The sequence below is a fragment of the Xenopus laevis genome, chromosome 9_10S (genome assembly GCF_017654675.1).
Source record: "Xenopus laevis strain J_2021 chromosome 9_10S, Xenopus_laevis_v10.1, whole genome shotgun sequence".
In the NCBI taxonomy this organism is placed as follows: domain Eukaryota; kingdom Metazoa; phylum Chordata; class Amphibia; order Anura; family Pipidae; genus Xenopus; species Xenopus laevis.
Genome location: NC_054388.1, coordinates 115,768,304 through 115,796,144, shown reverse-complemented (window position 1 = coordinate 115,796,144; position 27,841 = coordinate 115,768,304). Strand labels below are relative to the sequence as shown.

General features: G+C 40.7%; 1 protein-coding gene across 2 annotated transcripts in view; it reads right to left on the bottom strand.

Annotated features, from left to right (window-relative positions):
• LOC108704224 overlaps positions 1 to 25,476 on the bottom strand; it is a 37,959-nt gene extending 12,483 nt beyond the window's left edge. The window contains exons 1-10 of one of the 2 annotated variants that reach the window (XM_041578622.1): positions 25,369 to 25,476; positions 19,063 to 19,395; positions 18,658 to 18,957; positions 17,668 to 17,949; positions 17,018 to 17,095; positions 14,996 to 15,409; positions 12,631 to 12,942; positions 10,498 to 10,851; positions 8,411 to 8,713; positions 5,026 to 5,157 (exon numbers count right to left, since the gene is read on the bottom strand). In XM_041578622.1, coding sequence (XP_041434556.1) covers positions 5,069 to 5,157; positions 8,411 to 8,713; positions 10,498 to 10,851; positions 12,631 to 12,942; positions 14,996 to 15,409; positions 17,018 to 17,095; positions 17,668 to 17,949; positions 18,658 to 18,957; positions 19,063 to 19,395; positions 25,369 to 25,408 — 2,505 coding nt within the window. In that variant the 5' untranslated portion in view covers positions 25,409 to 25,476 and the 3' untranslated portion in view covers positions 5,026 to 5,068. The remainder of the gene's footprint in view (positions 1 to 5,025; positions 5,158 to 8,410; positions 8,714 to 10,497; positions 10,852 to 12,630; positions 12,943 to 14,995; positions 15,410 to 17,017; positions 17,096 to 17,667; positions 17,950 to 18,657; positions 18,958 to 19,062; positions 19,396 to 25,368) is intronic. The other variant, XM_041578621.1, reaches the window with a different exon arrangement.
• Between the last annotated feature and the right edge of the window lie 2,365 nt (positions 25,477 to 27,841).

The window sequence follows — 27,841 nt, the reverse complement described above, 5'->3', positions numbered from 1 at the left end:
TACTTACTATGTTAATATGTATATATTGTTACCACTGATAAAGATAAGAAAGTAGATAAAGGGCTAGTAACTCTCTATTAAGATAGTGTAGTGTTAGGTGAAAACTTACAGTTTTCTTAATGATCACTGTTTATTTGTTTGCTAAACTTTATCTTATACTTGTGATTATATTTCAGGAGCGGTAAAAAAAAACACTTTGATTCATTGTGTTATTAGAATTGTTACTCACTCTGATACATTGTGACTGATATATAATTGTGTTATTAGAATTGTTACTCACTCTGATACACTGTGACTGATATATAATTGTGTTATTAGAATTGTTACTCACTCTGATACATTGTGACTGATATATAATTGTGTTATTAGAATTGTTACTCACTCTGATACATTGTGACTGATATATAATTGTGTTATAGTCTTGTTACTCACTCTGATACATTGTGACTGATATATAATTGTGTTATTATAATTGTTACTCACTCTAATACATTGTGACTGATATATAATTGTGTTATTAGAATTGTTACTCACTCTGATACATTGTGACTGATATATAATTGTGTTATTACAATTGTTACTCACTCTGATACATTGTGACTGATATATAATTGTGTTATAGTCTTGTTACTCACTCTGATACATTGTGACTGATATATAATTGTGTTATTATAATTGTTACTCACTCTAATACATTGTGACTGATATATAATTGTGTTATTAGAATTGTTACTCACTCTGATACATTGTGACTGATATATAATTGTGTTATAGTCTTGTTACTCACTCTGATACATTGTGACTGATATATAATTGTGTTATTAGAATTGTTACTCACTCTAATACATTGTGACTAATATATAATTGTGTTATTAGAATTGTTACTCACTCTGATACATTGTGACTGATATATAATTGTGTTATTAGAATTGTTACTCACTCTGATACATTGTGACTGATATATAATTGTGTTATTAGAATTGTTACTCACTCTGATACATTGTGACTGATATATAATTGTGTTATTAGAATTGTTACTCACTCTGATACATTGTGACTGATATATAATTGTGTTATTAGAATTGTAACTCACTCTGATACACTGTGACTGATATATAATTGTGTTATTAGAATTGTTACTCACTCTGATACATTGTGACTGATATATAATTGTGTTATAGTCTTGTTACTCACTCTGATACATTGTGACTGAAATATAATTGTGTTATTAGAATTGTTACTCACTCTGATACACTGTGACTGATATATAATTGTGTTATTAGAATTGTTACTCACTCTGATACACTGTGACTGATATATAATTGTGTTATTAGAATTGTTACTCACTCTGATACACTGTGACTGATATATAATTGTGTTATAGTCCTGTTACTCACTCTGATACATTGTGACTGATATATAATTGTGTTATTAGAATTGTTACTCACTCTGATACATTGTGACTGATATATAATTGTGTTATTAGAATTGTTACTCACTCTGATACATTGTGACTGATATATAATTGTGTTATTAGAATTGTTACTCACTCTGATACATTGTGACTGATATATAATTGTGTTATTAGAATTGTTACTCACTCTGATACATTGTGACTGATATATAATTGTGTTATTAGAATTGTTACTCACTCTGATACATTGTGACTGATATATAATTGTGTTATAGTCTTGTTACTCACTCTGATACATTGTGACTGATATATAATTGTGTTATAGTCTTGTTACTCACTCTGATACATTGTGACTGATATATAATTGTGTTATTAGAATTGTTACTCACTCTGATACATTGTGACCGATATATAATTGTGTTATTAGAATTGTTACTCACTCTGATACATTGTGACTGATATATAATTGTGTTATAGTCTTGTTACTCACTCTGATACATTGTGACTGATATATAATTGTGTTATTAGAATTGTTACTCACTCTGATACACTGTGACTGATATATAATTGTGTTATTAGAATTGTTACTCACTCTGATACATTGTGACTGATATATAATTGTGTTATTAGAATTGTTACTCACTCTGATACATTGTGACTGATATATAATTGTGTTATTAGAATTGTTACTCACTCTGATACATTGTGACTGATATATAATTGTGTTATAGTCTTCTTACTCACTCTGATACATTGTGACTGATATATAATTGTGTTATTAGAATTGTTACTCACTCTGATACATTGTGACTGATATATAATTGTGTTATTAGAATTGTTACTCACTCTGATACATTGTGACTGATATATAATTGTGTTATTACAATTGTTACTCACTCTGATACATTGTGACTGATATATAATTGTGTTATTAGAATTGTTACTCACTCTGATACATTGTGACTGATATATAATTGTGTTATTAGAATTGTTACTCACTCTGATACATTGTGACTGATATATAATTGTGTTATTAGAATTGTTACTCACTCTGATACATTGTGACTGATATATAATTGTGTTATTAGAATTGTTACTCACTCTGATACATTGTGACTGATTTATAATTGTGTTATTAGAATTGTTACTCACTCTGATACATTGTGACTGATATATAATTGTGTTATTAGAATTGTTACTCACTCTGATACATTGTGACTGAAATATAATTGTGTTATTAGAATTGTTACTCACTCTGATACACTGTGACTGATATATAATTGTGTTATTAGAATTGTTACTCACTCTGATACACTGTGACTGATATATAATTGTGTTATTAGAATTGTTACTTCACTCTGATACACTGTGACTGATATATAATTGTGTTATAGTCCTGTTACTCACTCTGATTACATTGTGACTGATATATAATTGTTGTTATCTAGAATTGTTTACTCACTCTGATACATTGTGACTGATATATTTTAATTTACCCTTATTGTGCTGTTATTAGAGATTGTTACTTCACTCTGATACATTGTGACTGATATATAATTGTGTTATTAGAATTGTTACTCACTCTGATACATGTGACTGATTATATAATTGTGTTATTAGATTGGTTACTCACTCTGATACATTGTGACTGATATATAATTGTGTTATAGTCTTGTTACTCACTCTGATACATTGTGACTGATATATAATTGTGTTATAGTCTTGTTACTCACTCTGATACATGTGGACTGATATATAATTGTGTTATTAGAATTGTTACTTCACTCTGATACATTGTGACTGATATATAATTGTGTTATTAGAATTGTTACTCACTCTGATACATTGTGACTGATTATAATTGTGTTATTAGAATTGTTACTCACTCTGATACATTGTGACTGATATATAATTGTGTTATTAGAATTGTTACTCACTCTGATACATTGTGACTGATATATAATTGTGTTATTAGAATTGTTACTCACTCTGATACATTGTGACTGATATATAATTGTGTTATTAGAATTGTTACTCACTCTGATACATTGTGACTGATATATAATTGTGTTATTAGAATTGTTACCTCACTCTGATACATTGTGACTGATATATAATTGTGTTATTAGAATTGTTACTCACTCTGATACATTGTGACTGATATATAATTGTGTTATTAGAATTGTTACTCACTCTGATACATTGTGACTGATATATAATTGTGTTATTAGAATTGTTACTCACTCTGATACATTGTGACTGATATATAATTGTGTTATAGTCTTGTTACTCACTCTGATACATTGTGACTGATATATAATTGTGTTATAGTCTTGTTACTCACTCTGATACATTGTGACTGATATATACTTGTGTTATTAGAATCTGTTACTCACTCTGATACATTGTGACTGCATATATACATTGTGTTATTAGTCTTGTTACTCACTCTGATACATTGTGACTGATATATAATTGTGTTATAGTCTTGTTACTCACTCTGATACATTGTGACTGATAATATAATTGTGTTATAGACATGTTACTCACTCTGATTACATTGTGACTGATATATAATTGTGTTATTAGAATTGTTACTCACTCTGATACATTGTGACTGATATATAATTGTGTTATTAGAATTGTTACTCACTCTGATACATTGTGACTGATATATAATTGTGTTATTAGAATTGTTACTCACTCTGATACATTGTGACTGATAAATAATTGTGTTATAGTCTTGTTACTCACTCTGATACATTGTGACTGATATATAATTGTGTTATTAGGATTGTAACTGACTCTGATACGTTGTGACTTATATATAATTGTGTTAGAATTGTTACTCACTCTGATACATTGTGACTGATATATAATTGTGTTATTAGAATTGTTACTCACTCTGATACATTGTGACTGATAAATAATTGTGTTATAGTCTTGTTACTCACTCTGATACATTGTGACTGATATATAATTGTGTTATTAGGATTGTAACTGACTCTGATACGTTGTGACTTATATATAATTGTGTTAGAATTGTTACTCACTCTGATACACTGTGACTGATATATAATTGTGTTATTAGAATTGTTACTCACTCTGATACATTGTGACTGATATATAATTGTGTTATTAGAATTGTTACTCACTCTGATACATTGTGACTGATATATAATTGTGTTATAGTCTTGTTACTCACTCTGATACATTGTGACTGATATATAATTGTGTTATTAGAATTGTTACTCACTCTGATACATTGTGACTGATATATAATTGTGTTATTAGAATTGTTACTCACTCTGATACATTGTGACTGATATATAATTGTGCCCTTTCACTTGAGTCCATATTTACAATGACTGTAAAGGCAGGGATGCTGTTTATTTGGGACAGGATACAATATATACAGAACTGTATCTGCTGATATAAGTCAATTCATCTTTGATGAGCCAAATCAGTACTTTACTGTACATGTCAGTAACTTTTCTCACTAATTATTTCCTTTTGTTTTTAACTCCTGTAACTCCCTGCAACTCCCTTGTATCTACTCTCCACCAGGCACCTGTGAATTTATACTCTCCCCATACAAACAGGAAACTCACCCACCTCAGCACATTAAACAGGACCGGTCTGGTTCCTTTGTTCTTATTGGGTTTTCTTATTCGATTGTTGGGATTCTGCCAGGGGAATTTCTCTTCCATCTTGAAGCTCAAAAAACTTTACTGAACTCAATTCTGAATAAAGAAATAGTTGTGACTGGTCAGAATTTCTATTTACAGAGAGTGCAGTCACTTCAAGGAGAACTTAACCCAAATAAACATTATTTTACTTAATAAATTCCTACCATCCATTCATTCCTCATTCTCACTGGGTTTATAGTTCTGTGTAACTGTCATTGTGTCTGTCCCTTTCTCTTCTCTGCACTGCTGCCTCTGACTCCTGATACAACTTCCCAATATCCATTCATTCCTCATTCTCACTGGGTTTATAGTTCTGTGTAACTGTCATTGTGTCTGTCCCTTTCTCTGCACTGCTGCCTCTGACTCCTGATACAACTTCCCAATATCCATTCATTCCTCATTCTCACTGGGTTTATAGTTCTGTGTAACTGTCATTGTGTCTGTCCCTTTCTCTTCTCTGCACTGCTGCTTCTGACTCCTGATACAACTTCCCAATATCCATTCATTCCTCATTCTCACTGGGTTTATAGTTCTGTGTAACTGTCATTGTGTCTGTCCCTTTCTCTTCTCTGCACTGCTGCTTCTGACTCCTGATACAACTTCCCAATATCCATTCATTCCTCATTCTCACTGGGTTTATAGTTCTGTGTAACTGTCATTGTGACTGTCCCTTTCTCTTCTCTGCACTGCTGCTTTTGACTCCTGATACAACTTCCCAATATCCATTCATTCCTCATTCTCACTGGGTTTATAGTTCTGTGTAACTGTCATTGTGTCTGTCCCTTTCTCTTCTCTGCACTGCTGCCTCTGACTCCTGATACAACTTCCCAATATCCATTCATTCCTTATTCTCACTGGGTTTATAGTTCTGTGTAACTGTCATTGTGTCTGTCCCTTTCTCTTCTCTGCACTGCTGCTTCTGACTCCTGATACAACTTCCCAATATCCATTCATTCCTCATTCTCACTGGGTTTATAGTTCTGTGTAACTGTCATTGTGTCTGTCCCTTTCTCTTCTCTGCACTGCTGCTTCTGACTCCTGATACAACTTCCCAATATTCATTCATTCCTCATTCTCACTGGGTTTATAGTTCTGTGTAACTGTCATTGTGTCTGTCCCTTTCTCTTCTCTGCACTGCTGCTTCTGACTCCTGATACAACTTCCCAATATCCATTCATTCCTCATTCTCACTGGGTTTATAGTTCTGTGTAACTGTCATTGTGTCTGTCCCTTTCTCTTCTCTGCACTGCTGCCTCTGACTCCTGATACAACTTCCCAATATCCATTCATTCCTTATTCTCACTGGGTTTATAGTTCTGTGTAACTGTCATTGTGTCTGTCCCTTTCTCTTCTCTGCACTGCTGCTTCTGACTCCTGATACAACTTCCCAATATCCATTCATTCCTCATTCTCACTGGGTTTATAGTTCTGTGTAACTGTCATTGTGTCTGTCCCTTTCTCTTCTCTGCACTGCTGCTTCTGACTCCTGATACAACTTCCCAATATTCATTCATTCCTCATTCTCACTGGGTTTATAGTTCTGTGTAACTGTCATTGTGTCTGTCCCTTTCTCTTCTCTGCACTGCTGCTTCTGACTCCTGATACAACTTCCCAATATCCATTCATTCCTCATTCTCACTGGGTTTATAGTTCTGTGTAACTGTCATTGTGTCTGTCCCTTTCTCTGCACTGCTGCTTCTGACTCCTGATACAACTTCCCAATATCCATTCATTCCTCATTCTCACTGGGTTTATAGTTCTGTGTAACTGTCATTGTGTCTGTCCCTTTCTCTGCACTGCTGCTTCTGACTCCTGATACAACTTCCCAATATCCATTCATTCCTCATTCTCACTGGGTTTATAGTTCTGTGTAACTGTCATTGTGTCTGTCCCTTTCTCTGCACTGCTGCTTCTGACTCCTGATATAACTTCCCAATATCCATTCATTCCTCATTCTCACTGGGTTTATAGTTCTGTGTAACTGTCATTGTGTCTGTCCCTTTCTCTGCACTGCTGCTTCTGACTCCTGATATAACTTCCCAATATCCATTCATTCCTCATTCTCACTGGGTTTATAGTTCTATGTAACTGTCATTGTGTCTGTCCCTTTCTCTTCTCTGCACTGCTGCTTCTGACTCCTGATATAACTTCCCAATATCCATTCATTCCTCATTCTCACTGGGTTTATAGTTCTGTGTAACTGTCATTGTGTCTGTCCCTTTCTCTGCACTGCTGCTTCTGACTCCTGATACAACTTCCCAATATCCATTCATTCCTCATTCTCACTGGGTTTATAGTTCTGTGTAACTGTCATTGTGTCTGTCCCTTTCTCTGCACTGCTGCTTCTGACTCCTGATACAACTTCCCAATATCCATTCATTCCTCATTCTCACTGGGTTTATAGTTCTGTGTAACTGTCATTGTGTCTGTCCCTTTCTCTGCACTGCTGCTTCTGACTCCTGATACAACTTCCCAATATCCATTCATTCCTCATTCTCACTGGGTTTATAGTTCTGTGTAACTGTCATTGTGTCTGTCCCTTTCTCTTCTCTGCTGCTTCTGACTCCTGATACAACTTCCCAATATCCATTCATTCCTCATTCTCACTGGGTTTATAGTTCTGTGTAACTGTCATTGTGTCTGTCCCTTTCTCTTCTCTGCACTGCTGCTTCTGACTCCTGATACAACTTCCCAATATCCATTCATTCCTCATTCTCACTGGGTTTATAGTTCTGTGTAACTGTCATTGTGTCTGTCCCTTTCTCTGCACTGCTGCTTCTGACTCCTGATACAACTTCCCAATATCCATTCATTCCTCATTCTCACTGGGTTTATAGTTCTGTGTAACTGTCATTGTGTCTGTCCCTTTCTCTGCACTGCTGCTTCTGACTCCTGATACAACTTCCCAATATCCATTCATTCCTCATTCTCACTGGGTTTATAGTTCTGTGTAACTGTCATTGTGTCTGTCCCTTTCTCTGCACTGCTGCCTCTGACTTCTGATACAACTTCCCAATATCCATTCATTCCTCATTCTCACTGGGTTTATAGTTCTGTGTAACTGTCATTGTGTCTGTCCCTTTCTCTTCTCTGCACTGCTGCCTCTGATTAATGAAACAATGTAACTCTATGCACCTTCCCAAAACCTATTCACTATGTTTGTCTCTGTTTGTCTTATTATGTGTTATTAGCTATTTTCTGCACTGCTGGTTTAGATCACCTGTACCAAGTAGTTGTCCCTTATCTCTGGGAGCAGCAGGCACCCCACAATAGGAATATGTACCCAATGTACAGGAATATGTTATACCTTTCTTCACGATGAGGGTCCTCTCAATGGGAGTCTCCAGTGCTTCATGTTCCACACGGAGCTTCATATGTTTGTGTGTAAATGTATATATTTTGGGGTCACATGAGCTGATGATCCTGTAGGTGCCGTCACTGTTACTGTTGGACTCAGTACTGATACGAGAGGCTTCATATTCTACATATTTATTAGTCTTCCTGTGCTTAGTCCGACTCCAAACCAACTCAATGTCCTGTGGGTAGAACTGGTCTATTTCTGCTGTTACTTTATCATTTGAGTGTGTGATGCTCCTTATAACTGGGATCCCTGGGAAAAAAACAACCAATGAGCTTCCATTAATATCAGAGATTGACTTTGCTTATGACTCTGTGAAGTCCTGCGGTGCCCCAGAAACACTGCTGTTAATGTACAACTGACTGTGGAATTATCCTGTAAATGATTGGCCCATAAACTCTACTATCTCTCTGAGAGAAGCGCAGTACTTGTAGCTGGTGAGCTGCCATTTGAATTAATTGCACCCAATACTAGAAAAAATTGTCATTTCTCCATAAAGAGAGCCGTGTTTTGTTACATTCCTTTACTACAACTTATTTTGCATATATGAAAGCCTCACCGTCATTAGTTACTTGTGATCCAGCAGGGAATGGGTTATGTTTGTATTGATTGTCCTTTGGTTCATGTCAAGCTCCTCTAGGGGTAAGAAGGAATTCTGTTTTACTTTTAATAATTTGGGATCAGGAAAAACAATTTCCTTTCTCTTTATTTGTGAGTTAAAGTTGTTTCTGGATTTTATTAAAGTTAATTTCACATTTCCATATTACAAGAAATGGAGGTCGAATAGAAACATTATACAAAACCTTTAGACATGGTGCTGGAAATAGTCAGGAGAGGGGATGTATTGTTTGTTCTGGAGCTGGAAATTTGTACAGGATCGGCTAAACCTTTACCTTCAAAGAGAAGTACAATATGTGTAATAGATCTTGCCAGACTAACTTAATTTCTTTTTATGAGAAGGTGAGTAGAGACCTTGATTCTGGGATGGCAGTGGATGTGATTTACTCAGACTTTGCTAAAGCATTTGATACAGTGTCACACAGAAGGTTACTGGTTAAATGAAGGAATGTTGGCCTGGAACATAGTATTTGTACCTGGATAGAGAACTGGCTAAAAGATAGACTACAAAGAGTGGTGGTAAATGGAACATTTTCTAATTGGACCAGTGTTGTTAGTGGAGTACCGCAGGGCTCTGTACTAGGTCCCTTGCTTTTCAACTTGTTTATTAATGACCTGGAGGTGCCATTGAAAGTACTGTTTCTATTTGTGCAGATGAGACTAAATTGTGCAGAACTATAGGTTCCATGCAGGATGCTGCCACTTTGCACAGTGATTTGTCTAAACTGGAAAACTGGGCAGCAAACTGGAAAATGAGGTTCAATGTTGATAAATGCAGGTTATGCACTTTGGCAAAAATAATCTAAATACAAGTTCTACACTAAATGGCAGTGTGTTGGGAGTTTCCTTAAATGAGAAGGATCTTGGGGTCTTTGTAGATAACAAGTTGTCTAATTCTGGGCAGTGTCATTCTGTGGCTACTAAAGCAAATAAAGTTCTTGTATAAAAAAGGGCATTAACTCAAGGGATGAAACATAATTGTGTCTCTTTATAGGTCCCTGGTGAGGCCTCATCTGGAGTATGGGGGCAGTTTTGGACTCCAGTCCTTAAGAGGGATATAAATGAGCTGGAGGGAGTGCAGAGACTAAGTGCAACTAAACTGGTTAGAGGGAGGGAAGAGTTAAATTATGAGGGGAGACTGACAAGGTTGGGGTTGTTTTCTCTGGGGGGAAAAAGGCGCTTGTGAGGGGACATGATTAGACTTTACAAGTACATTAGAGGACATTATAGACAAATAGCAGGGGACCTTTTTACCCATAAAGAGAATCACGTACCAGAGACCTCCCCTTCAGACTAGAAGACTGGACTACTGCTTCTGCCTTCCATATAAACTTAATACACAGTAACCTACATACAGTGCACTTACCCTATAGAGTTTGTGTAATGCCAAATATCTTCCTTTCCACACTGACACTTACTTCTCAAACTGAAGTCCCCGGTGCTTGTCTCTAGGGGTTCCCCCAGACTGGGGTGTCCCACCCGGCAGATAAACTTCGCTCCTTTCTCAGTTATTGCTGACACAGAGACAATGAGACTGACTGTGCAGGAGAAGGTCCCATCAGCTTCTCTCTTCTGCTCCATCTCTGGGATCTTGTATTTCTCACTGGGACTCACAGAGAATAATTCCTGCCCTCCTGCTTCTCTCCTCAACCATTTCACCTCCAGAGCATCAGGGAAATACCCCCAGATCTTACACTGGAATTTGCCCTCTGTGCCGGGTATCAGAGTATCAGGATTTATTATCTCTCCCATCTGTGGGCGCCAGGGGAAATCTGCAACACAAAATGATTCATGGACCAATGTTAGACAAACTAACAGTACATCTACACTAATAGAGTTATACAGGGAACTCTGAGTATCACTCATGTATTATAAGGGATAATGTACCCCCTACTGTAAATGATAAGGATATTAGAAGTCACTGAGGGGTTGTTCTGTGACCATATAAAGGCACAAGGCTGCAGGCTGAGTTATACAGGGAACTCTGAGTATCAATCATGTATTATAAGGGATAATGTACCCCCTACTGTAATGATAAGGATATTAGAAGTCACTGAGGGGTTGTTTCTGTGACCATATAAAGACACAAGGCTGCAGGCTGAGTTATACAGGGAACTCTGAGTATCACTCATGTATTATAAGGGATAATGTACCCCTACTGTAAATGATAAGGATATTAGAAGTCACTGAGGGGTTGTTCTGTGACCATATAAAGACACAAGGCTGCAGGCTGAGTTATACAGGGGAACTCTGAGTATCACTCATGTATTATAAGGGATAATGTACCCCCTACTGTAAATGATAAGGATATTAGAAGTCACTGAGGGGTTGTTCTGTGACCATATAAAGACACAAGGCTGCAGGCTGAATTATACAGGGAACTCTGAGTATCACTCATGTATTATAAGGGATAATGTACCCCCTACTGTAAATGATAAGGATATTAGAAGTCACTGAGGGGTTGTTCTGTGACCATATAAAGGCACAAGGCTGCAGGCTGAGTTATACAGGGAACTCTGAGTATCACTCGTGTATTATAAGGGATAATGTACCCCCTACTGTAAATGATAAGGATATTAGAAGTCACTGAGGGGTTGTTCTGTGACCATATAAAGGCACAAGGCTGCAGGCTGAGTTATACAGGGAACTCTGAGTATCACTCATGTATTATAAGGGATAATGTACCCCCTACTGTAAATGATAAGGATATTAGAAGTCACTGAGGGTTGTTCTGTGACCATATAAAGGCACAAGGCTGCAGGCTGAGTTATACAGGGAACTCTGAGTATCACTCATGTATTATAAGGGATAATGTACCCCCTACTGTAAATGATAAGGATATTAGAAGTCACTGAGGGGTTGTTCTGTGACCATATAAAGACACAAGGCTGCAGGCTGAGTTATACAGGGAACTCTGAGTATCACTCATGTATTATAAGGGATAATGTTACATTAATTATAAGAATAAGCACTAATTATAGGTATGTTTTTTAAGTTTCTCAAATTTTGTATATTAGAACAATTCTGTACATTAGTTTATATCTGATCCTCTAGTTTTTGTAGGGCAGAATAAAACACTTATATTAATATCTTTGCGATATATATAAATAGAAATGATTTTACAAAAGGGTGGCACGTGACACAGTGTCTAAATTCAAAATATTTAATGGGTCACTGCAGAATTGTACGGCAGTTCTTTGTATGGACGACCAGTTGTACCTGCTGGCGGTTTAAATTGCCATTTGTTCCAAACTGCCACATCACCATTATATCAGACCACAGATCTTACTAATAATAAGGGTCTCACCCCTGTAGTGCAGTTGTGGTTGAAGATCCTTAAAGAGGAAATGACGTGTTATGGTTTTAATATTTTCTGTATGACCAATACAATACAAATAAATAAGTTATAGCGGTTGAACAAAAGAGAAAATGTGAGTCTCTTATTTATGCCGGTGCTGAGATTCATAGTAAATATCTGTATATACTGTATATGTTTCACTCTCTGTGTCTTATTATACCAAGAATCCCCAATACATGTACCATAGAGTTACCTTTATCTTGTACAGAGAGTTCCTGCTGCTCAAGGCCAGTCATGGATTCATGTTCCCAGGTCATTCGCATTCGGAATCCCGGATCCTTGAGTAGTTGGCCAGGGATCTTACACTCACTCTCAGCATTGAACGCTTGGATAGAACTGCATGGATTTATCTTTGTATTGGACTCCAGATCCTGGTAACATCCAACCCCACAGCTCCATCTGATCCGGATTTGTCTGGGATAAAACTCCTGCAGGACCAGGGAGCAGAGAACATCTCCAGCTTCATTGATGGACAGTTTTATGGGCTGAGAGACCTGGGGCTCCCCTGGGAATAACAGAACAGAGTTATTTGAGGAGACAATTGAAAACAAGTGTAGATATTTTCCTGTGTTACAAATGAGTGGTGGACATGTAATGGTCCATGTTCATTAGTAGGCCAATAGCCAATCACAGCTCTGCTTTACAGAGTGAAAGATAAACCGTAGTCAGGTCTGTCAGGTCACTGAGCTGCTGATTGGCTGCCATCATCTTACAGTGCAACGTAAAAGAGTAGCTACTAATGTAACCTCTGAATGTAACCTCATACACATCAATGCCAACAATGGTTATCTCTACTTCTAAGCTGGACCAGATACGTATCTAAAGTAAAGGCGTTGTGATCTGGGTTCATCCAGCCCCACAAACCAAAAGCAAGACCTGATCCTGGATATCCAGATAATAAATGCTAGAATACACTCCAGGAGGAAATGCTGATTAGCAGGAATATTTCAACTTCATTATCAACAATCACATAGATGGGTGGACCTTCCCTCTAAATTAGCCAACAGCATCTTTTAATCATAGGACTCATCCCCCTGATGGCAGGACATCTAGTTTATAGTATGCAAGAAGTACAAGGAATGATTATAGATTGTGGTCACCAAATATGTCCTGGAGATCCCCCACTGCTGCAGGATCTGGAGAAAAGGGGATATTGAATGTGCCTGAAGGTCCATCTATTCCCATTAGAGCTTAAGACTTCCTTTAAGAAATAATAGAAGACAGTATATGCCTCCTAGTCATTTACAAACACTTTTTTGTTCAATGTCATGGAGACAACCTCGTCCCCCTGAATATGAAAACCAAGCAGCTCATTCCCCAGTACCTATATTTCTGGAAACTTGGATCAATTCTTTATCTGAAGAACCGACCCCATGTCCAGTGCTGGGCTCAACTTACATAAGACTGAGGCTGAGCTGTCAAGTATAGAGCAGGGCTCTGTTGGACTATTTTTATGAAGAATGCTGTTATAATGTCTATGTTGGACGTATTATCTCAAAATGTAACTTCACCCTCCTCAAGTGAATACTTTAAAAGATACTTGATCAGCAGTCTCAAGGGTGCTCCATGTTAGTTTTTTAAGTTTTACTGCAGGTAGTAGTCACTTTCTGGAATTCCAAAGTACACTTCTCTACCATCAGTCTGCTGACTTTTACCTTCTGACACCAACTTACATCCAATAGATTGTACCTTTTATTACACAGCACACATTTAATATTGTTTTGTGAGATAATGAACCCTGTATAAACAAAACCCTCCCTTTCATGAGCTGCAACCCTTAGAAGGACATTTAAGTCAATAGTGAAAAGGGTTCCATTTATGAGATTATATCAGTTATTGGTGTTGGACTGGTCAACTGTGAGTTCTGAGGGACTGCTATAAAATGCCAGAGACAGTCACTATTTATTGGGCTGTGGTTTCTGTTAGGGCCTCCTAATTTAAATTTCAATCCAGACCTGCCATAGAGAGTACATGTGAATGTTTTACAGTTCATAAACAGGATCAGGGGGGAACAGAAGAGCTGACAAGTCCTGAGGCCATTAGGAGCTGAATGAATGTTTTTTGCCTGTGTGATTTTATATATATATATATATATATATATATATAATAGGATTGTGGGCCAGCGTAAGTTGGACTATTTCACTGGTTAAAAACAACCCCTTAAATATGGTGCTGAAGGTTTTTGCACATGATACTCAATATTACCATATACAGTATGCGGAATGGAGTACGGACCCTGTTCTGGTAATCATACTGAATATAAAACTCATCCTGGAGGTCGGAGAGGTGACTTCTGCCTGGACTGGAAAGTGCTGGTTCTGTTGGACTTGACACTGAGACACATTGGGGGGGTTCCCTCAGCTTCAGTGTTAAGTATCAATAAATAACTTAAATCTGTTTTATCTAAATGTGTGGTCAGTTTCAATCGCTCTCCAGAACCCAAAAGAACTCTTCTCAATACAGCTGCCACCATGGTCTTTTAGTGACAAAGCAAAACCCCTGGAGTTATCCATGGTACCTGTAGACAACATCAAACTGTGACTTCAGAAAATACTTACTTAAGATGTAAGAATATTTCAGTTTTTTCTCTATTTTCTTCCAGCCACAGACAAACTGGCAGGAAACCTCAATGTTCTTGTGTTTCTGGACAGCAGGTTTGAAGCTCAAGGTGGAGAGGACACTAAGCAGCCTTCCTACTTCTAATCTGTCTGTTCTCACGGTGTATTCCTCGTTCAGCAGTGGATCACTTTCTCCAGACTGGGTCAGACTTGCTGGTACTGAACCCTTATCTTGCCAGTTCTCTGTCCATATCACCTTCCTCTTCCCTTTGCTCTTTGTTTCACTGGCCTCCATGACTGTCCATGTCACTTGGGGTTGCTTTGAGCAGTCGGAGGCCGTACAGAACAGAGTCACCTTCTCGCTGTCATCCAACATCAACTTGTGTATGTGACTCACTTGGAAGTTCTGGTGACCTGTATAGAAGAATCACCAACGCAAATACCAGTTATTTCCCAGAAGATTAAGTCCACAGGGTGGAAATAAATGCTGAAAGCAAGGAATAAAGGTTAAAATAACACCCTCTTATGTTCTCCAGATCTAAACATAAGCTCAAACCTTCATGTAGTTAATTAATACAAAACATGAATATGAAATGAGATATCCACCACCAAGGACATAACTTCTCATATATAAAGACTCTTATTACCAGTGTAAATAAAGTTGAAGTAGAATATTGGTGCTTCTACAGTCATCGAATAACCAAGTGTGAGAATGACTCTTTATCATGGGCACCCAGAGCTAATAGGAACTGCAGGGCTGGTAATGGGACGGCCTCAGTAAGTTTCTGCAGATCATACATTATGCTGTAAATAGTGATTATTACATGAACATAGGATATCTCTGAAGATTGATGATGTATGGAATTATTTTGGTCTAATAATGTAGGAAAGCCAATATTCCAATATTCATTTTTAAATGCTATATATTTCTACTGTCCACAAGGTGTTTTACGGGGGACAGGTGGTGACCACCCTCATAGGAGTTTCTGTGTATTTGTACTTTTGCTTTTTGCGGTGGGTGGATGAGAACGCTAATATGTATAATATTTGCATCTCGGTGGATTGTGATTATTTCAGAACAGTCCAGTAGCTTTCAGATGTCCCAACACTTCCTCAATGCCCCCATACATAACAAGGAAATATTTAGCTGTCATTCAAATGGAAATCATCTCAAATGTCATCTAATCTTGAGTATGGGCTTCTAGGCATGTGTAAGAGAGACCATGCCAGACCATTGGGGGTTTGTATTTAATATGTGTGATTTTAAAGGGGTGGAAAAGGTGGGTACCCCAGTTCCCTGTATTCCCACTAGTATTCCCAGTGTAGGATATACAGTACAGAGGCATGTGTAAGAGAGAGACCATTGTAGACACATCTTACCCTAATTGACCTTCCTACTATCCCCCAAGCACTGTTCTGGGCCCTCCTAAGGGTGTCAGCTGAACAGTATGAGAGCCCTACAGGATCACCTGTACCTAATAGCTTATAAAATACCATCTGCTACTGCCTTTTTCCAACACCTTGGGTAAATAATGTCTTCAGCTCTCCATTCTGCTTGAATCATTTCCTCACCATCTCCCCAACCTCTGCCACCACTTCTCTACAATTGATGAACTGCTCACATCGGCCCAGCATGATACCAGAAGACCTGTAGGTACTAATCTCTGTCACTTACCTTAAATACAACACTGCCCATGACTATGGTTGTTCCATAGCAACTTCAAGCTCAGCAGCTTCTTCAACCCCAGCACCACTGCTGGTGTCTCTCTCTTCTTACTCCTCACAACCATTCCTGTTCCTTCCCTGTGTTCACTCCACCCTTCTGCTTGGCTACTCTTCGTGTTTGTGGGCACATTTCTACCCTTATAACAATGGCCTCGCTCTAATGGTTCTTCAGCAGAACCGCAACTCCTGCTCGGTGCCCACGAAACCAACCAATAAGCAGAATTTGTGGAGCAGGAGGTTATTACAGATCACATTACAATGTAAAAATATACAAATATATATTAAAAGGAAACTTACTAGTAGAGATGACGGAGCACAGGAGGACCAAAAGAATAAATAATATGGCAACCCCAGTCCAATAATAGTGTCTGTAACCTGCAAACATACAAATAAAAGATAACACTAATGACCAACAACAGAGACAACACTGTTCATTAAACTCTGCAGGAGCCACTCCCATTGGGGGTAACTCGGGGTACAGACCCTGTTCTGATAATCATACTGTATATAAACTCATCCTGGAGGTCAGAGAGGTGACTTCTGTCTGGACTAGAAAGTGCTGCTTCTGTTGGACTTGCCACTGAGACACATTGGGGGGTTCTATTAGCTTCTGTATAAATAAATCAATGGATGGAACAAATGCCTGTGTAAGTCAGAAGATAGATACAGTATATCCCTTGGTGAAATAATTAGTTATATATACAGGAGGATGATGGTTTACTACTACTACTTCTGTATTTAACTCTTACATCCACTAAAGGACATTGGAACAGACTAATTATGGATCTGAAAGCTCACTGACGAAAATACAAGCTTAATTGCATGAGTGCAGTTGCTAGTAGCAACCAATTAGCAGTTAGTCTTGCACAGTCTATTACAAGTTAATTCAGCATGACTTTTTAGTCCTGTGCATTACACTTGGCTTCTTTTGTTGGAAAGATACTCACTCTTAGTAATCTGTAGTGTCTCTGTGACTGGTTGGTACAAAGTCTCATGATAGGCCTCACAGGTGATGTTTGCCAGTTGGTTCCCAGGACCTGAAGGGTTCCAGTAATATGACCTCTTTATAAAACCTCCACCTTCACTTGTTCTGGGCTCCTCAACCTTCATCCCATTCAGAAGCCACTTTATCTGCACTGGCTCTGGAGAGAAGCCACTTGCTTCACACACAAAGATCGTCTCTGAGTGTCCCTCAACCTTGGAGGAGAACATCTGCACTGATGGAGGGACTGTGAAGAAAATGGCATGAGCTTTGGTTACTACTGGTTGCAGCTTCATTTCCCCTGTTAAGGGCACATAGCTCAGAGGTTTCACAGGAGCCTAAAGCCCCATCACTTGAACCCAAAAACTTAAACTGTCTCCTCTGGATCAAACCTGTCATTGTTTCCATTTGCATAAGGTCAGTGCATGTTAACAAAAACTTAGCTGCTTAACACTAAAACCTCCATAGTTTCTGAACTATGTTTCGGGCAAAATCCAGCTGATCTCACAATTTGGTCCTTGCTACTACAACCAGACTATCCTGTGTAATAATGTGTCAGGAGCGCTATGTTGTGAAGTGCTGTACTTCAGATCCAAGATGGTGGCCCCCATGGCCATGCACTGAAGTTATTGCGCCATGTGCATGATGTCATTGTCGTGAAAATTCAGACACTAGAGACCCAAAATGGGTCCTACTTCCAAGTGTGCCTGGGTGTATTATAATTCTTATCTGACTGATTTCTGGACATTGACCCTCTTGCATATTCTACGACTATGTCTGATTGCTGCTTGCCACTGAACTTCTGCCTGGGTATGATCTCTTGACCCCTTGGACTGTCACTTATTAAGTTCTCTGGCTTACTCCTTGGTCCTGACTCCACCTTTAAAGCCGTAAGGCCTGACATAATGTTGGTTACATTCATTGATGGATGAAGTCTCCTGCAAGTGCCACTCACCTCCATACACCACTTTAAAACTGTCAATCAGAGGTCTGGGATATGATTCATGTTGCACCTGACACCCAATAACCATATTATCTTGTATCTCCGAGGGGAGGAGGGTCACACTGCTGTTCACTCGGAATGTTCCATCCACATTCTGTCGGGGTGACCCCGAGGTTGATCTAGTTAAAGCATTTCCATTCAGCAGCCAAGTGACTTTGATGGCTTGTGGGTAGTAATCAGTGACCAAACACTGGAGGGAGCCTTCCTTTTGCTTAATTAGGGCTTTCTTTATTATATGGACCCCTGGAACAGCTTGAACAACACAACAAATATGAGTACAATCTGCCCCTCAGTTACTATTGATAGGGTTGCAATATTGGGACCAGTCATCATTAATCCTGTACATAAAGTCCTTACCTTGAACCTTGAGGCTGATCTTCTTTTCTTGCTTGCTGGGACTATGAATGACCAGACACCTGTAGGTCCCTTCATCTGAGATGGTCACATTGGAGAGAGTGATAGAAGCATTGCCTTGCAGGAAGCCCTTCTCATCAACTGTCACCCTTGAGTGGATGATTTCCTTGCCCTTGTTGTCATATCTCAAAATTTCTGTATCCCCAAAGTACCAAAGTATAGCAAGGAATTTGGATATAACCTGAGAGTTTTCCACTCGAAATGTGCAGGGCAGGAGCAAAGTGGATCCCAGTAGAGTCTGTTGGGATGGAGGAGCGATCACTTCCAGCCCTAAAACTGAGACCCAACGAGAGAGAAAGAGATTGGACCAACATTATTCTGTATAATGGCACGTCCAACTGTTCAGCTCCAAGATTCTCATGGACACATTTCTCCTTTTAATGGATATTCTAAATAAAGAGGTTACGTCATTATTGTTATTATATTAGTGGTCTGTGCAACCCTTGGCTAGGTGTTTGGACTGTACCCTGTAAAATATAAACAAGGGACATCTAAGCATTTTCCTTGATCTGAACTTTATTGCACAATGTTTAACGGACTTTAATGGTCACATATTGCAACCGAGGTCTGGACTGATTGGATTGAATCCAAAGAACTGGAAGTTATGGACAATGACTGGACATGCCGTCTCTTTAAGAGGTGGTTGGGGGAGGGTTTTGTGGATCATAATAGTATACATTTCCAGGGGTACTCTTGGCTATCACACGCAGGGCCGTCATCAGAAATCGCAGGGCCCCATACGACAACATTTCCTGGGCCCCCTGGGCTGTGCCCAACAAAAGCCCCACCTACAGGTCCACCCTCCCCATGCCACAGGTCCACCCCCCACCACACAGTAAAAAAAAACATTGGTGGCTAGGGTTCCCACATGTTAATAAAAAAATATTGATGGTCAGGGCCCCCTCATTGAAAAAAACATTTGTGGTCAGGGCCCCTCATTAAAAAAATATTGGTGGCTAGGACCCCATGTGGGGGAAAAAAAATTGGTGGGCCCCCCTTAAACATCCATGTAAAAAAACTTGCCCCCTCGAGAAGTTTAAAAACAATTTGGTGCCACAAAGGGTTACCTTTAGGGGGGCCCTGCCATGTTACACTTACTTCATTAGTAGGGCCCACCTGCTGTCAGTGAGCTGCCAACTACAGAAGGGAGGAGGGGAGCACAGGTGGCTGCATCTTCTTCCAGTGACAGCATTTTCTTCCCTTATTGGTCACAGAATTTCAAGTCCTGGTAAAGCTGCATGGTGATTGGATGAGCTGGAGGAGAAGTTCAAACCTCAGCTATCCAATCCCTGAGCAGCTCAACCAGGACTTAAACTCAGTGACCAATAATGGGAAGTATTGGACAGAAAATACCTCCCCTTGTGCTCCCGCGCTGCCTTCCCGAAGTCAGAAGCTCTCAGAAAGCAGGGGGGCCCGGCTAATAAAGTCGTTGTGGCGTGGTAGGGCCCCCCTTACCCTCGGGCCCCCTACAACTCTCCCCCTGTCCCCCCTGATGGCTGCCCTGATCACACGTGATAAAGGGTCTGAAACGTGTAGTGTGTTACAATAAAGTCACTATGCAGTTTGGATTATTGCTTTGAGCCATCAATTAGCATCTTGAAGTCCCAACATATGGCCCAGACTATGAGGTACTCAGTTGTGCCCTTTATACAGCACACAGGGCCACCATCAGGGGGACATAGGGGGGTACTACTGTACCAGGCACGGGCCTAAAGAGGGGCCCCGCTGTGCTACATGTTTCAAAATAGCTAGGCCACCCTTGATATCGCTGAAGCCGTGCCGCACCTGCAGTAGTCCCAAAGTGCGAAAAGACCCAAAGCCACGAAAGGAGCCGAAGTTGAAGTCCTGAAGCCACTAAAAGACCTGAAGCCATGAAAGGAGCCAAAGATAAACACCTGAAGCCACTAAAAGACCGAAGCCACAAAAAGTTGAAAGTCCTGAAGCTACGAAAAGACTAGAAGCCACGAAAGGAGCCAAAGATAAACACCTGAAGCCAGTAAAAGACCGAAGCCACAAAAAGTTAAAAGTCCTGAAGCTACGAAAAGACTAGAAGCCACGAAAGGAGCCAAAGTTGAAGTCCTGAAGCCACGAAAAGATACAAAGCTATGAAAAGTCCTCAAGCCACTATAAGACCCAAAGCCATAAAAGGAGCCAAGGTTGAAGTCCTGAAGCCACGAGAAGACCTGAAGCCAGAAAAGGAGCCGAAGTTGAAGTTCTGAAGCCGCAAAATGAGCCAAAGTTGAAGTCCTGAAGCCACTAAAAGACCGAAGCCACAAAAAGAGCCAAAGTCCTCAAGTTACGAAAAGACTAGAAGCCACGAGAGGAACCAAGGTTGAAGTCCTGAAGCCACAAAAAGACCTGAAGTCATAAAGGAGCCAAAGTTGAAGTTCTGAAGCCGCAAAAGGAGCCAAGGTTGAAGCCCTGAAGCTATGAAAGGAGCCCAAGTTGAAGTCCTGAAGCCACGAAAATACCTGAAGCCATAAAAGAAGCTGAAGTTGCAGTCCTGAAGCCACGAAAGGAACCGAAGTTGAAGTCCTGAAGCCACTAAAAGACAAAGAGCCAAAGTTGAAGTCCTGAAGCCACTAAAAGACCCAACGCCATAAAAGGAGCCAAGGTTGAAGTCCTGAAGCCACGAAAGGAACCGAAGTTTAAGTCCTGAAGCCAGAAGAAGACCTGAAGCCACAAAAGGAGCGGAGTTGAAGTTCTGAAGCAGCAAAAGGAGCCAAAGTTGAAGTCCTGAAGCCACGAAAGGAACCGAAGTTTAAGTCCTGAAGCCACAAGAAGACCTGAAGCCACAAAAGGAGCGGAGTTGAAGTTCTGAAGCAGCAAAAGGAGCCAAGGTTGAATCCCTGAAGCCACGAAAGGAACCGACGTTTAAGTCCTGAAGCCACAAAAGGAGCGGAGTTGAAGTTCTGAAGCAGAAAAAGGAGCCAAAGTTGAAGTCCTGTAGCTACAAAAAGACTAGAAGCCACAAAAGGAGCCAAAGTTGAAATCCAGAAGCCACGAAAAGATACAAAGCTATGAAAAGGCCTGAAGCCACAAAAAAGCCGAAGTTGAAGTCCTGAAGCCACTAAAAGACCCAACGTCACGAAAGGAGCCGCAGTTGAAGTCCTGAAGACAAGTTAATTAAACCCCTGGCCACCAATTTATTATTTTAATACTCTATAGGCCCCAGTCACCAATGTTTTTTTAAAAATATTCCCTGGGGCCCCAATGTGTCTTTTTAACTTGTAATGGGGCGGGCTGGCGCCAATGTTTTTTTTAACTTATTTTTTTTTTTTACATTTTTAAGTAAAAAAAAAAACTTGTGTGGGGGGAGTACCACTTAGGGTAGATTTGGGGTGAGTGTTTATTTGTGCGCTGGGTACCCCTGGATCTATAGCAGGGTGACTGTTACCCCAATGTTTCTATATATCTGTAACCTTGTTATGAGCTAAGGGGGCCCAGTCTGAAGGTCAATTAGGGGGAGATTTGGGGTGAGTGCTTATTTGTACCCTGGGTACCCCTGGAACTATAGCAGGGTGACTGTTACCCCAATGTTTCTATATATATCTGTAACCTTGTTATGAGCTAAGGGGGCCCAGTCTGAAGGCCAGTTAGGGGGAGATTTGGGGTGAGTGTTTATTTGTACCCCGGGTACCCCTGGAACTATAGCAGGGTGACTGTTACCCCCAATGTTTCTATATATCTGTAACCTTGTTATGAGCTAAGGGGGCCCAGTCTGAAGGTCAGTTAGGGGGAGATTTGGGGTGAGTGTTTATTTGTACCCTGGGTACCCCTGGAACTATAGCAGGGTGACTGTTACCCCAATATTTCTATATATCTGTAACCTTGTTATGAGCTAAGGGGGTCCAGTCTGAAGGTCAGTTAGGGGGAGATTTGGGGTGAGTGCTTATTTGTACCCTGGGTACCCCTGGAACTATAGCAGGGTGACACCCCAATGTTTCTATATATCTGTAACCTTGTTATGAGCTAAGGGGGCCCAGTCTGAAGGTCAGTTAGGGGGAGATTTGGGGTGAGTGTTTATTTGTACCCTGGGTACCCCTGGAACTATAGCAGGGTGACTGTTACCCCAATGTTTCTATATATCTGTAACCTTGTTATGAGCTACGAGTGGGGGCCCAGTCTGAAGATCAGTTAGGGGGAGATTTGGGGTGAGTGCTTATTTGTACCCTGGGTACCCCTGGAACTATAGCAGGGTGACACCCCAATGTTTCTATATATCTGTAACCTTGTTATGAGCTAAGGGGGCCCAGTCTGAAGGCCAGTAAGTGGGAGATTTGGGGTGAGTGTTTATTTGTACCCTGGGTACCCCTGGAACTATAGCAGGGTGACACCCCAATGTTTCTATATATCTGTAACCTTGTTATGAGCTAAGGGGGCCCAGTCTGAAGGTCAGTTAGGGGGAGATTTGGGGTGAGTGTTTATTTGTACCCTGGGTACCCCTGGAACTATAGCAGGGTGACTGTTACCCCAATATTTCTATATATCTGTAACCTTGTTATGAGCTAAGGGGGTCCAGTCTGAAGGTCAGTTAGGGGGAGATTTGGGGTGAGTGCTTATTTGTACCCTGGGTACCCCCTGGAACTATAGCAGGGTGACTGTTACCCCAATGTTTCTATATATCTGTAACCTTGTTATGAGCTAAGGGGGCCCAGTCTGAAGGTCAGTTAGGGGGAGATTTGGGGTGAGTGTTTATTTGTACCCTGGGTACCCCTGGAACTATAGCAGGGTGACTGTTACCCCAATGTTTCTATATATCTGTAACCTTGTTATGAGCTACGAGTGGGGGCCCAGTCTGAAGATCAGTTAGGGGGAGATTTGGGGTGAGTGCTTATTTGTACCCTGGGTACCCCTGGAACTATAGCAGGGTGACACCCCAATGTTTCTATATATCTGTAACCTTGTTATGAGCTAAGGGGGCCCAGTCTGAAGGCCAGTAAGTGGGAGATTTGGGGTGAGTGTTTATTTGTACCCTGGGTACCCCTGGAACTATAGCAGGGTGACACCCCAATGTTTCTATATATCTGTAACCTTGTTATGAGCTAAGGGGGCCCCAGTCTGAAGGTCAGTTAGGGGGAGATTTGGGGTGAGTGTTTATTTGTACCCTGGGTACCCCTGGAACTATAGCAGGGTGACACCCCAATGTTTCTATATATCTGTAACCTTGTTATGAGCTAAGGGGGTCCAGTCTGAAGGTCAGTTAGGGGGAGATTTGGGGTGAGTGCTTATTTGTACCCTGGGTACCCCTGGAACTATAGCAGGGTGACTGTTACCCCAATGTTTCTATATATCTGTAACCTTGTTATGAGCTAAGGGGGCCCAGTCTGAAGGTCAGTTAGGGGGAGATTTGGGGTGAGTGTTTATTTGTACCCTGGGTACCCCTGGAACTATAGCAGGGTGACTGTTACCCCAATGTTTCTATATATCTGTAACCTTGTTATGAGCTACGAGTGGGGGCCCAGTCTGAAGATCAGTTAGGGGGAGATTTGGGGTGAGTGCTTATTTGTACCCTGGGTACCCCTGGAACTATAGCAGGGTGACACCCCAATGTTTCTATATATCTGTAACCTTGTTATGAGCTAAGGGGGCCCAGTCTGAAGGCCAGTAAGTGGGAGATTTGGGGTGAGTGTTTATTTGTACCCTGGGTACCCCTGGAACTATAGCAGGGTGACACCCCAATGTTTCTATATATCTGTAACCTTGTTATGAGCTAAGGGGGCCCAGTCTGAAGGTCAGTTAGGGGGAGATTTGGGGTGAGTGCTTATTTGTACCCTGGGTACCCCTGGAACTATAGCAGGGTGACACCCAATGTTTCTATATATCTGTAACCTTGTTATGAGCTAAGGGGGCCCAGTCTGAAGGTCAGTTAGGGGGAGATTTGGGGTGAGTGCTTATTTGTACCCTGGGTACCCCTGGAACTATAGCAGGGTGACACCCCAATGTTTCTATATATCTGTAACCTTGTTATGAGCTAAGAGTGGGGGCAAGTCTAATGGGGATTAATAATATAAATCAGGGGAGGAGGGAGAATAGAATGGGGACAGTGGTTAGTGCAGCTGCTGCAGTTGTATATACGTAAATATAAGGAATTGGGGGAGAGTTGGGGTACAGGGGGGAAGGGACAATAGGATTGATGGGGGTCAGTGAAGGAGAGAAGATAGTGACAGAGAGAACAGGGGGAGACAGGAGGGAGGGGTGGGACACAATAATAATAATAATAAGAGTCAGTGGGGGGGAGGTACTTACCGGCCCAGGGCAGAATAAGAAAGAGACAAATTTGCTGCATCTTCGTGGGAAGAGAAGGAGAGTCTGAATCAAACCGAAAGTGAAAGAGGAATACATGGTATCTCCCCCCTCACTGACTGTTACACTGGCCGGATGTTCCACTGCTCCTGGAATGGGGGGAGGGGGGATTTCAGATTTTGCTGTCAGGACTAGTCTCCCCCCAACTGTCAGTTCATATTGGGCCATTGCACCCACAAACCTTTTAGTTCTGGTGACAGTGATCAGTTGGCAGAATTGGGGAGCAGCTCAGTGAAAAGGAGGCACAGCCTGAGATTTACTGGGGTCACAGAGACTCCTGCTGGGACTGACCCCCCTGTACTTATCCCTATTACCCCCGGGGAGCCCCAGAACTCAGCTCAGTAATGGGGAGACACAGACAGGTGTGTGTTATACTGTATATGGGTATATTATCCCCTGTACGGTACCCCTGTATATTATCCCCTGTACCCCTGTATATTATCCCCTGTACTCCCTGTATATTAGTCCCTGTACCCCCTGTATATTAGTACCTGTACCCCCTGTATAATTTCCCCTGTACCCCCTGTATATTATCCCCTTTACGGCTTTACCCCTGTATATTATCCCCTGTACCCCCTTGTATATTAGTCTCTGTACCCCTGTATATTATCCTCTGTACTCCCTGTATATTAGTCCCTGTACCCCCTGTATATTAGTACCTGTAGGCTGTACCCCCTGTATAATTTCCCCTGTACCCCCTGTATATTATCCCCTTTACGGCTTTACCCCTGTATATTATCCCCTGTACCCCCTTGTATATTAGTCTCTGTACCCCTGTATATTATCCTCTGTACCCCCTGTGTATTATCCCCTGTACCCCCTGTATATTATCCCCTGTACCCCTGTATATTATCCTCTGTACCCCCTGTGTATTATCCCCTGTACCCCCTGTATATTATCCCCTGTACCCCTGTTTTCTATCCCCTGTATATTATCCCCTATATATTGGCATTGTTCAATGCAACCCCCATGCCAGGTGTATATGGGGCAGATGATATATATAGACAGAAGGTGTATATGGGGCAGAGATGGGGCAGGTAATGAAGGGCAGAGTTTGCAGCTGAACAGGGAAATGCTGGTTGTGACTATAGAGATACAGATAGAGATAGATATAGAGATACAGATAGAGATACAGATAAAGATACAGATAGAGATAGAGATACAGATAGAGATACAGATAGAGATACAGATACAGATAGAGATACAGATAGAGATACAGATAGAGATAGATATAGAGATACAGATAGAGATACAGATGAGCAGCAAATAGGTGCAAATAAAGAGCATCAGATTTCTATATAAGAGGCACATTGTGACGTCCATGGCTGAGCTGCTATATTAGGAGTCTCACATAGAGATAGTGACACATAAATCAGCAACATGTTACTGCCCCTATTTACCCCTAGTGACCCTATTCTGTTCTCATTGACCTGCCCTCCTGCCCCCCCAGCCCAACTCTTACTAATCAGTCAGAAAAATAATGGGTCTCTCACCCTCTCTGCTGGGGGCAATTCCCCCCCCCCCCACTCACACACCTGCCCCAGTGCCACAAATAGACAGGACTGGCCATCGGCACTTAAATCTCCTCCTCGTCCCTATATTGTTATTATTATCATTATTGTTATATAACGCCAGGCGGGGCCTCTAAAGGAGACATATAGGATAAATTTAAAAAAACTAATTGTGTAGGCAATTATAAGTAATATATGGTGTTGCTTTTACATGGTGCTAAATATTAATATTATCTTTAAAAATAGCCCCTTTATTGGAGCTCCCTATAGATGTTCTCTGGTCCCTGTCTGTGTTTCACATGAGGGGTGGGCGTGTCCCTGCCAGAAGCACAGTAGGAGGGGGACAGCCAATCACAGCCCTGCAGTCACACAAGCACAGACAGGCTTCAGTTCCCTATCAGGTCCTGCTAGCTGCTGATTGGTTCCTGTCCTACAGTGCAGTGAGCTGAGAGACGCCGGCTCCCCTGCACAGCCTGGTATAGGAGGCAGCAACAACAGATGGGCGGGACTAGTAGGGGTTTTGTAGAAATTTACAATAAATACAATTAATAAATGAATAAATACATTTAAGTTTAAAATTGTCTTAAACAGCTACTGTTCTCAATTGGAATGAACAACTTCAGTGTGTTTTTAGGTACAGAGAAATGTCTAGAAATTTGAGCATAAAGAGGGTATTTGCAAACTCCGTTATCGACGGGTCAACAACATATCCAGATAGATTTGAGGGTGAAATCAAATGATATTCCGGATGATAATCATTCGATTACATGAGGAAATGGTAAAAAGACATTTGAGGGACCTGCAGGAAACATGAAAAAAAAAATCTGATGGAAAATGGGCAACTTCCTTGACTACTTGCTGGTCAGACTGGTGGGAAACTGACCAGCAGGTGGCGCTGTTGTAAC